Here is an 11,280-nt window from a genome sequence, read left to right as displayed (position 1 = left end):
TGGAAGTCCGTGAGCTTCTTGAAGGCTGGGCTGTGTCTGATTCACCTCTGAAACCTGCTTAGCACGGGGTCTGGTGCACATAGGTGTTCATTAAGCATTTGATGGACGAATGAATGAACAAACTCAGGAATAAATGAATGCAAAGGTCTGCTGACTCACTGGATTCCTCAGGACAGCCAGAGGGCCTGCTTCCAGTGCCCACACTGACTTATGTCAGTTCCCTGGCGGAGCCTCTAGAATGCACCCTGCCTCACCTTCTCAGTCTGTGAAGTGGGGCCATGACCCCTGCTCTGGCCATTTCATTTTGGGGTATCGCGAGGCCGCGGATCTCAGGATGTTAGAGGGAACCCACAGAGCTTCCCACCCACCCCTGTAAATGGGGAAATGGAGGCCTGCGGAAGAAAAGGCTCTGACGTCGGGTGTCTGAATTCCCTCCCTGCCTCAGGCCTGACCCTCCACGAATTCTTTAAGCACAGCCCAGCTCCCACTCTGTGCCCTGAGCTTCGGAAAACCTGAGTCACAGCTGGAACCAAGCGCAGGGAATTTTCCTCCTCACTTCCAGGGCCCCCGGAGCCTCCCTGACCTCGTCGCCTTGGGCAGGGGAGGCAGGACCCCTGCTCGATCCGCCCAGGGGTGCTCCACAGGACGGCCCCGCTCTGTGTCTGTCGGCCTCAAGTTGCCCCGGGGACCCGCAGTCAGGGAGGAAATGCTGCCTCTGGTGTCCCGGGCCGTAGAGGGGGCACCGTGGAGGAGGGGGCGTCTGTGAGTGTGAACGGGGAGGGGGACTGTGTGTGGCCGGGCTTGGCCCCGCCCCTCCGCCTGTCCCCACCCCAAACCCACTTAATGAAATCAAGCTGGACGGAGGGAGTGAGGGAGGGAGGGAGGGAAGGAGGAGGCGGGGAGGGCGGGGGAGGCAGGGGAGGGCGGCCGGCAGCCCAGAGCCGCGGCCACCGGGCACTGCCACGGACTCGACTCGCTCTGCTCCACCTGGCGGGACAGCCTGCGTGCAGAGGAACTGGTGAGTCCTGGGGCCTCCTCCTCTCTCAGGGGGCCTCGGGGTGTCTTGGAGTTCAGGGGGCCAGAGTGAGTGCTTTAGGGGGCTTGTCTAAGTAGGTGTGAGCCGTGAGTGTGTGTCGGATGCTGTGTACGTGGGTGACCTGCGTTAACAGGACGAGTGGCCGGCCGTGTGTGCACCTGGGGTGATGCGTCCTGAGTGCGGCGCCGTGTTGGCCAGAGAGGGGCGTGTGTGTGCACTTGGGGCCTGGCTGTAGGGGATATGTTGGAAAGTGGGCGCCGGGGTGGGTATTCCCGGGGTCCGCAGGAGGGTGGTGTGTATGAGGGCGGTCCCATCTGTGGGGGCCCCCAGCAGGTCGGGGGTACATGGGTGCACATGTTGCGTGTGTGTCTGTGTGTGTTCCCTGTGTGTCTGGGCGGGGGGTCCGTCCATCTGGGGCGTCGAGACGCTGTGCGTCTGTGTCTTTTGTCCCCGTGTTGTGTGTCTGTGTGTTTGTGTGTGTGTGTGTGTTTCAAGACTTCAGGACTCCCGTCCTTCCCCAGGCCTCCCCTCCAAGGGGCCCAGGTCCCTGTCCTCGGGTGCCCTGGAGCAGGGGGGTTCAGAGCTTCAGCCAGAACCCCTCCCCCCAGGCCACTAATTGAAGCCAGGTTTCTGTGGGCTCCCCTCCCCCTCTGGCCACCAGTCCCTGAGTGGGGGCAGGGCAGCCCCTGGCCCCTCTGCCTCAGGTCTTGGCGGGATACCTTGGCCTTAGGGATGGATTTGAAGTATCTGCCTATTCCTGACCTCAAGTGGGGGCATCACATTTGAAAACAATGAACTCTGAGTGAGAGGGACTCTGAAGAGGGGCCCTGCTCCCTTGGGGTCCTGGATAATCACGTGGTGCTAGTAATTGACATCTCCGCTGTGCCAGCCACCGCTATTTCTTGTCCTAACAATAGTCCAGGGAGGTGGCCTTATCCCCATCGTACAGATATGGAAACTGAGGCTCAGAGAGGTGCCATGCCTGACCTCAGGACACACAGCTGGGAAAAGACCTCCACCCGGGTGTTCAGAGCTGCCTTTCCAGTCAGGCTCCGTCCTGACTGACTCTGTGACCCTGGGCAGGCCTTTCCCAGTGTCTGGCCTGGGTTTCCTCCTGGATGAAATGAGAGGGGTTGGCCTGACCTCACCTCCTCATGGCCCGTGAATTTCTGCGTCCTGGGAAAAAAATGAGGAGCAGGGAGGAGCTGGGTGCAGCTGATGGGCAGGACAATCACGTCAGAGCGCCCAGGGCAGCGCGCCCATTCTACAGACTGGAAGTGGAGGCCCAGAGAGGTCAGGGTCACACAGCCATCTCCTGTGAGGCCCCGCCGGCTCCCTGCACTCGGCCTGCATGTTTCCTGGGGAGCCCAGGGGAGAGAGGTCGTGGGGGCATATGAATGGACTCGGAGAGTCAGGGTCTCAGTCTTTAAGAGCCAGAAGTAGTTTGCGTGGCCTCTTTCCGTATCCTCTGCCCCAGCCCCCAAGGCTCTTGGGGAAAGGAACACTTTGCTCTGTGTGACTCATTACTGTGCATGTGTGTGTGTGTGTGCGTGTGTGTGCGTGTGTGTGTGTCTGGTCCTGGATTCCTCGTTGGCTACAGCTTGGGGAGATTTCACTCAACGAGGTATTAATACAAATTTGGTCTTTCCTGGAGGATGAGGGGAGAGTGAGCACATTTACACGTCAGGCGAGGGTAATCATCGTTTGTCCGCTGCGGGGTGGGAGAGTGCCAGCTGGTCTTGGATCTCTGCTGGGGTAGAAATTGGGCTGCTTCTGAATTCCACCAGCCCCACCCCCCGGCCCCCGGGGCAGCAGCAGCTCCCTACCAGGCGCTTTCTGAACGTGTGGTCTCGTCTGGTCTCATCTGATCCTAACAGCTCTGAGAGGCAGGCCCTGTGCTCACCTCCTTGCCCCGCCCCCAGTTTACAGATGGGGAAAGTGAGGCCCCGAGGAGCCCGGCAGCAGAGCCAGACCCAGATGGAACCAGGATTCTAATACTGGCCTAACTGGCCTCCTCAGTTGGGTGCCTGCAGGGCTTCAGGGCGGAACCTTGACGACCGCCGCCCCAGGAAAGACCCCTGGTCTTCAGGCCCCACCCGGCCAGCCATCTACAGTGAGAAGTTTCAGCTGCCGCCATGAGAGGTCATTCCAGGGCTTGAGTCAAGGCGGCAGGCAGGGAGGTGACCTGTGAGGGGCAAAACCGCCAAAGATCGAGGCTGTCTGTAGGAACCTAGGCTAACAAGTAGCAGGGGAAGGCTCCTGAAGTTCGTGGAACTGCTCAAATCCTGGTCCCAGCTGACCAGTGATGTCGACCAGGGAGTGTGAGCCCATTCCTGGGTTAGCCGGGGACACACTGGAGTGTGTGTGTGTGTGAGTGAGTGTGTGTGTGGATTCTCAGAATCACAAAGAAGGAAGGTTCCAATCCCAGCTCTAACACTCAGCATCTGTGTATCCTTGGGCAGGTCACTGTCTGTCTCTGGACCTCCAATTCCTCATTTGAAACATAGAGACAATACTAGTGTTCTGGGCTTCTTTGGAATTGCACCCACAAAAGGGGCTCAGAGGAGCAACCTGTGGTAAAAGTACACGGTGATCTACTCATTTAAAATGAACCTCTTGACTTCCCTGATGGTCCAGTGGTAAAGACTCTTGCTTCCAATGTGGGTTCGATCCTTGATCAGGGAACTAGGATCCCACATGCCATGGAGCCCCCCAAAGTTTTTTTTTTTTAAAAGAGCCCCTGGGTGAGTGTTACCTTGTCTGATGTTCTGGGAATTTCTTTTGTATTTTGCTATCTGAGCCAGTTTGTCTAAATTCATGTCATTATTGGGAGGCACCAGGTCACTTGGAACAAGCCAGTCAATGGCCCCATGTCATTCCTACATCACCTCCTGAATCCCCAAGGCACCATGAGTGGGTACCATCACCTGCTTTGCAGAGTGGGGCCTGAGACCTGGGCTCTCACGGGGACCTGCTGCAAGATGCTGGGCACCTGACTCCTCCAGTCCGGGAACTTGCTGTGTTGCCTGAGGCCTGCCCCTTGCCTTCTCTGGGCTTCTGTCTCTCCCATCTGCATCCCCGAGAGGGGGCGCCCCAATCAAGGGCGTGTGAGGTTTTCCCATCCTGGCACTTGCAGCCTCATCCAGCATCAGGGACCTGGGCCCTCTGCTGGGCCAGGCAGGGGCTCTCAGGGGGCGGCCTGGGGGGCATAGAAGGGGTCCCTGGGTTTGTCTGAGAGGCCAGGCCAACTCACACCAGCTGGGAGAGTTAGTGCTTTAGAAGCCAGGCTCCTCTGTAAAGCTGGGCCATAAGGAATTTATTAGTCATCCGGGCTGTCTGGGCCAGGGAGGGTCTGGGGGTTCACGTCGGGAGCAGCCTACCCGCCGGGGAGGGAGGTGCGGAGTTCATCTGGATCCCATTTGGTGGCGGCCACAAGACTCGGGCTCCAGCTTTGTTTCAGGCACAAGCGTTCCCCCGGGGGGCCTTGAGGTGGGGGTTAGCCGTGGGGCACATGCTCACTCAGGCCCCTGCCAAGCTCAGAATCTGGATGCTTCAAAACTTATGAATCTTCTGGTGACAGGACCGCAGATAGGCCAGGGGCAGTGGGGAGGGCTTCCTGGAGGAGGGGGTCAGCTTGCTCAGTTACTCACTGAGCCCTCCCTCCTACATCCAAACTCCAGCTCTTCCTTAGCAAGGCTTTTAATCCCTCTGAGCCTCAGTTTCCTCACCTGGAAAATGGGGAGAATGTAGTACTACCCCCAGCAGGTGGTTCCCAGGAGTCAAGAGAAATTTCATCCAAGAAAGGTAAAATAGGGCCTGGCACATGGCAAGCAATGAAAGAGTAAGTTCTTATTCGTTGAGCCAAGTCCATCAAGATGCATTTATTGAGTGCTTACTGTGGGGTCCAGAACCCAGATATGATAGAAAACCCTGAAGTTGCCGAGATGAGTAAGATTCAGCCTGTGCCCTCTAGAAGCTCAGAGTGAAGTGAGTAATTGGCGGCGGGGGTGAACCGACGTGAACCCCGGGATGGGGTCCATTGCACAGTGGGGAGGCTCAGGTCCAGGGAAGGGAAGCGATTTGCTAGAAGAGGTTCTGTGTCCCCTGCATCTCCTCGGGGTCCCCTGAGGCCCTGGGGTCCCACCCTGACGTCTCTCCTGCCTCCCTTCCCCACAGGTCCCAGGCAACATGGTTTCCGCAGCGGCGCCCAGCCTCACCGTGTCTCTGCTGCTGCTGCTGCGGGTCCTACCCACGGCGTCCTACCCTGTGTCCCTGCAGGCCGGCTTCCTGGAGGACACGGGGGGCAGCGGGGAGGCCGAGGGCTCGTCGGCCTCCTCCCCGAGCCTCTTGCCGCCCCAGACCCCGGCCCTCAGCCCTACGTCGGTGGGGCCCGAGCCCACACCCCTGGCTGGCCCTAAGCCCCCCACCAACTTCCTGGACGGCATCGTGGATTTCTTCCGCCAGTACGTGATGCTCATCGCCGTGGTGGGCTCCCTGGTTTTCCTGCTGATGTTCATCGTCTGTGCGGCTGTCATCACCCGCCAGAAGCACAAGGCCTCTGCTTACTACCCTTCGTCTTTCCCCAAGAAGAAGTACGTGGACCAGAGCGACCGCGCGGGGGGCCCCCGGGCCTTCAGCGAGGTTCCCGACCGGGCTCCCGACGGCCGGCCCGAGGAGACCCTGGATTCCTCCCAGCAGCTCCAGGCTCACATCCTCGCCGCCACCCAGAACCTCAAGTCTCCCTCCAGGGCCGCCCCGAGCAGCGGAGACCTAGCCCAGGCGCCGGAGGGCAGGTCGGAGGAAGAGGAGAAAGGCCCCCGGGAGGCGGACCTGGAAGCCCAGGGACGTGCGCTTCCGGCGGAGAAACCCGAGGTGCCTCCGCTGCCAGAGGAGCCCTGCTCAGTGGAGGCGGACGCAGCTGCAGGCGCAGCGGCAGCGCCTGAAGGTCAAGGAGAGCCAGACGGGGCTCCCTCACTCTCCCAGGAAGCCGGGGGCCCAGCTGGTCCCCCCGAAAACCCCTGTGCTTGCGGCAGTGTCCCCCCCAGCATCTAGCTGCCCCCTCTCGAACTGCGGGCCCTGACTGTTGGACCCTGGCGGTCACCTCCTTGGGCATAGAAAGGCCCTTGGTCCCTACCGCGCTCTGACCACCCCGCTTCCTCGGCCACTTCCCGCTGCAGATCCCAGCGTGTCTGATCTTACTACAGTGGGCGGAGATGCTGGTCTCTGTCCCACCTCAGGAATCTCACCGACTTCGAGAACATCTGTCCCTGCAGCCCCAAGGCGCTCATCCGAAAGGCAGAGCTCCTCTGGGGGCTGGGGGATGGGGTGGGGGGGTGGGGGTGTCCCCGTCACAGACACGTCCGCTGGGACAGAAGTCTCAGGTCCCCTGTTACAGTGCCGACGCCGCTGCTTTCCATCGAGGCAGGAAAGAGAAACAGAATAACTAGACGTTTTGGAAAAGGTTGAATGAATGGGGAGACGCACAGGGGCCTGAAGGTACCACAGAAGATCCATCAGGAGGTTTCTGTGAGGGCCCCCTGCACGAAGCACAAGCGTTTCCCAAACTGGCTTCCCCAGAAGCAGGACTTTGAGGTCCAATAACGAGTCGAGGAAACATTGCTTCTCCGCTCTGTGCACCGCCCCCGCCCACCACCGGAAGTCCTCCAAGGCTCTGACAAGTCCTGCAGTCAAGGCGCCCATGGAATCCGGCTTCGCTTAGCCTTTCCCAAACTGCTTTTGACCGTGGAGTACTTTTGTTTTTGTTTTACAACTACAGAGTAAAATCCTGCAGAGAACCCTCTGGAAGTTACTGCCCTAAATGTTCCACGGCGTGCCCCCTCCCCAGTTTCTGGATGGTCCAGGGTGAGGGTGGTGGGGTTTGGGGTCTCAGCCTCTCATCCTGCTACTTACTGCTGTGGGGATGGGGCAAATGAAGTTCACCTTTCTTGCCAGGGACTCCAAGAGACCTAGAAGTCAGCTGGGGGGTGCTGTGTGTGAGGGGACCCCATTCTAGGAGGGGTTGGAAGGTATGGGGGAGGGTTTCCGACACCCAGGCTGGAAGCAGGGGTCCATGGCCCCCCACCCTTCACACACACACACACACACACACACACACACACACACACACACAAACACACGCCTGGCAGCCTGTGCCCACAGCATTCTTTAGTCTTTGATAAGCGAGCCTGAGCTTCGTCCAGGATTTGGAGAGGCCCTGTAAGGGGGTCCTCTGCTCCATCCGTCCATCCAGGCTCCCCCACCTCTGCACAGCTGTCCAGGTGCTGGAATATAATAAACCAGCACAATAAACCTTTATTCAGGCCTAAGCATTCTGGTTTTCTGGGGATGGGGAGAGTGAGTGTGCTAGGAGGTTGGGGGGGCATTTCCTCTGGGCTGTTCTGTGGGGGTGGGGCAACTTTCAGGGGGCGGAACACATCAACCTGGCCTCGGGGGCTGGATGGGTGTGGGAAATGGAGGAAGGGATGGATGCCCTGTGGGAACAGGGGCCGGAGTTTGTGCCCCAGAAGCCCTGGGCTCATGGCCACCGAGGCAGTGTCCATGCATGCCTCTGCTGCTTACAGTGTCTGCCGGAGAACCACCCACCTCTCCGTTTGCCCCAGGAGACAGGGGGCGTGGAGGGGCTTGGAGCTGAAGTTTTAGTTCCCCTCCTCCCTGCAGAATGGCTGAGGGCTGCTCTGGGTCTCAGGGACAACCCACACTGGCCGCACCCTTGGCTTGCGGTGCCCGGGGTGGAAGGCAGTCCCTGCCTTTTGTCTCCTCGCCCACCAGGCTCCTCCTGGCCTTTGATGGCGATTCCTGTGGCCACTGCTATTCCAGCTGCCAGCTGGAATCCAGATGTGGCTGGGCTGGGAGCACATGCTGGATCCCTGGGGTGATGGGGGCGGAGAGGCCATTCCCACCCCCACCCCCTGCAGCTCTTCTCCTCCATTGACCCCCATCCATCAGGAGGGGGCCGGGGTTTAGGTTTCATAACACACAATGGCCACTGTCTGGCTCAGTGGGGAAGGGCTCCCCCGCTCTCAGCCCAGACAGGCGACCGCCCAAGATCGTAGGGAGAATTGAAATCCAAATACGGAACACCAGGATGCTGTGTGGCTCAGACCCGTCACTCCACCTCTCTGGGTGTGCCAGCCCTCTCCGTGTTCCTGAGCCTGTGTGGGGTCCTAGGCACAGGGCTGTGGCTAGGAAGGGCACGAAGCTTCCCCAAGTCAGGCAAAACCCAGATGAGACAGCAGCAGACACTGGAGATCCCTGGGGAGCAGCCAGGGGTGGGTCTCCAATCAGCAGCTGCCTGGCCAGTGGCTCCCCATGAGTGTCCACTGGGCCCGCCAGAGGATGTGGGGTGTGTGGTTTTAGCCACAGCCTGTTTCCCCGGGGCTGGGGAGGTGGTTACGGAGGGGGTCTGAGCCCCAGTGCAGGAATGGACCTCTCTCTCACCTCTGAGCCGTTACAGCTACTGTTCCCTCTGCCGAAGACACCCTTCCACCCCCTCCCTTGTTTTGCTAACTCTAATTTTCTTTTTGGCCACGTAGTGCGGCATGCGGAATCTTAGTTCCCTGACCATGGATGGAACCTGTGCACCCTGCAGTGGAATCTCGGAGACCTAATCACTGGACCACCAGAGAATTCCCGTTAACTCTTATCTTTAAGCTTCTGGCTTAGATGTCCCCGCCTCCTAGGAGTCTTCCCTGACACCCTCCTTCCCCCCGCCCCCAGCCTCTCTTCTACAGTCCCCTGGGCTCAAGGATAATTGCTTACAGTTAAAGGAGTATCTGTTATGTGTCAGGCACCGCTCTAAGCAGCGGACATCATCAACTCATGGCAACCCTAGGAGGCGGGCACTGTTATCATCCCCATGTCACAGCTGGGGAAACTGAGCTCCAGAGACAGGAAGTCAGTGTCCCAGATCACAGAGCCAGGATTCCAGCCCCGCGGTCTGATTCCGGAGGCTGAGTTCTCCGCTGGGCTCCACTGCTTTTTCGATGAATGAACGAGTTGAATGAAGGTCGCCCTTGGGGAGGACAGAACGGCCACACGACCTTTAAGGCTTGGAGCCACTCTACTCTGCCCCCCAACATCTGTGATGGAGTCACCCAGGAGGGGCCTTTGATGGCCTCACATCTGGCAGGCATCAGCGGGGAGTCAGCCACAGAGGGGGACCACGGTGGGGGGTGTGTGTGGCAAGTCCAAGGGAGGGGGGCACAACAGGGCTTAAGGGAGCTGGTGGGGGTGAGGGGTTCCAGCGCTCCCAGGGATCCGGGCGTCTGCCAGGGCAGGGACAGGCCCCCACTGTCCCGGGCCTTGTAAAACCCCGCAGCTGCCCCCAGTCTGGGAGTCTGTCCCGGGGCCAGCCCATGGCCACCTTCGAGGGGGAGGGGAGGGTGAACAAAACCGCCTGAGACGTGAACCCCAGCTGGTGTGGGAATGGGGCTTCTGGTGACGTGAGGTGGGGGTGGTGTGCTGAAGAGCCCCTTCCCCGTGTCCTGCCCGGCTCTGATCACCCGGCAGGCTGGCCATACTCTGGCTGGCGTTTTGTTGAGAACAGGAGGGACAGAACGCACACCTGCCAGGCTGCTCTGAGCTGGGCTCATCATCTTTACCCCCTGGGGGGCTCACAGTGGTCTGGGCTCTCCGGCGAGACCACCTGAGTCCGTGCCAGCTCCACGCTTGCTTTCCTGGCTGTGTGGCCTTGGGGGGGTCGCCTCGCCTCTCTGGGCCTCTGTGGATAAAGAGAAGATGAGCCTACTCCAGCCTGCAGTGTTCTCCCCCTGCCCAGTGGGATTACCTGGGAGATTTGAAACTCCTTTCTACCTGGCCCCCACCCAGACCAATGAGATCAGAGTGTCTGAGGGTACAGGCAGGCAGTTGTCACAGCCAAGATGCAGAGTCCACCGGGAGAGGGGCCGGGGGTCTGAGCACCACTGTCTGCCCAGCACTCAACACTGCCCCTGGCACATAGCAAGGGCTCTGTGTGTGCGCATGAGTGGAGGGCAAAGGCGGGATGGTGTCCGCACATCCACAACCACATCTAATTCTCCTCACACTCTCCAGGGAGAGAGGAGCAATAGCATTACCCTCCCCCCATTTTGCAGATGAGAAAACTGAGGCTCAGAGGGGGTGGAGTGACTTACCTAAAGTCACACAGCAGGGCATAGCTGGTCTTCGGACCCAGGTCTGTCTGGCTTCTCAGCCTGGACTCTTCAGTGCCGAGCCTGCCATCTAGTTTTAGAACTTCGTGGTCCAAAGGCAGAGCCCTTTCCCTGATGGTGGGGTGGGCACAAGCATTTTGTATCCATTGCATTTAATCTTGGGTCCCCCTTCCTTGCTCTGACCCCACCCTGCCTCCGGGGCTGATGGCAGTGACTGCCCACTGCCTTTGTTTTCACTCATAGACTCTTGGAATCATCCAGTTTTTTTCCTTGCCTGGGATGATGTAACCCTCTGAGTTCTGAGGTGGCCCAGAAGTGTGTAGCAGGGACCTAGATCTTTTGTTTTCCACGTACATTTCTTTTTGAGCAACTACTCTGTGCCATGTATTGGGGAGGAACTGTTAGCAAAACAGATATGAGGCTACATTCTAGCAGAGGAAATGAAACTTCATCAAAGAATCATCCAGATGCAACCACAATGATTAACAACGGAAATAGCCACCATTTATAAGTGGACTGTTATGCACGTGTCTGGCATTTTACCCGTATTACTTTTTACAGCTTTACCGAGGTGTACTTGACACACAATAAAATGCGCATATTCAAGAGAGCAATTTGATAACTTTGACACGTGTTTAAAGCCATCACCACAATTAGTATAATGGATATACCCATCACCCTTTGTAATCTCTCCTTACTGCTCCCCCATCCCCAACCCCAGTCCCCAGGCAACTATTGATCTGCTTTCTGCCGCTATGAATCACTTTTATTTTCTGGAGTTTTATGTAAGCGGAACCATACTGTGTGTACTCTGTTTTTGCGTATGGCTTCTTTCACTCAACATAAATATTTTGAAATTTATTCATGTGATTATATTTACCAACATTTCACACTTTTTTTATTGCTGAGTAGTATTCCCTTGTGAGCGTCCCAAGTGATGCGGTGATAAAGAATTCACCTGCCAATGCTGCAGATGCAAGAGATGTGGCTTTGATCCCTGGGTCGGGAAGATCCCCTGAAGGAGGAAATGGCAACCCACCCCAGTATTCTTGCCTGGGAAGTTTCATGGACAGA

At 58.2% G+C, this 11,280-nt stretch overlaps 1 protein-coding gene across 1 annotated transcript; it reads left to right on the top strand.

Annotated features, from left to right (window-relative positions):
• The first annotated feature begins 885 nt into the window (after positions 1-885).
• Positions 886-7,362, top strand: TMEM119 (transmembrane protein 119). The gene is made up of 2 exons (XM_043901540.1): positions 886-1,018; positions 5,213-7,362. Exon 2 carries the CDS (start codon positions 5,225-5,227, stop codon positions 6,086-6,088), a length of 864 nt encoding a protein of 287 aa, XP_043757475.1. The 5' UTR covers positions 886-1,018; positions 5,213-5,224; the 3' UTR covers positions 6,089-7,362.
• The last annotated feature ends 3,918 nt before the right edge of the window (positions 7,363-11,280 follow it).

The sequence above is a fragment of the Cervus elaphus genome, chromosome 5, assembly GCF_910594005.1.
Source record: "Cervus elaphus chromosome 5, mCerEla1.1, whole genome shotgun sequence".
Lineage (NCBI taxonomy): Eukaryota > Metazoa > Chordata > Mammalia > Artiodactyla > Cervidae > Cervus > Cervus elaphus.
This window is presented reverse-complemented; position numbering and strand designations above follow the sequence as displayed.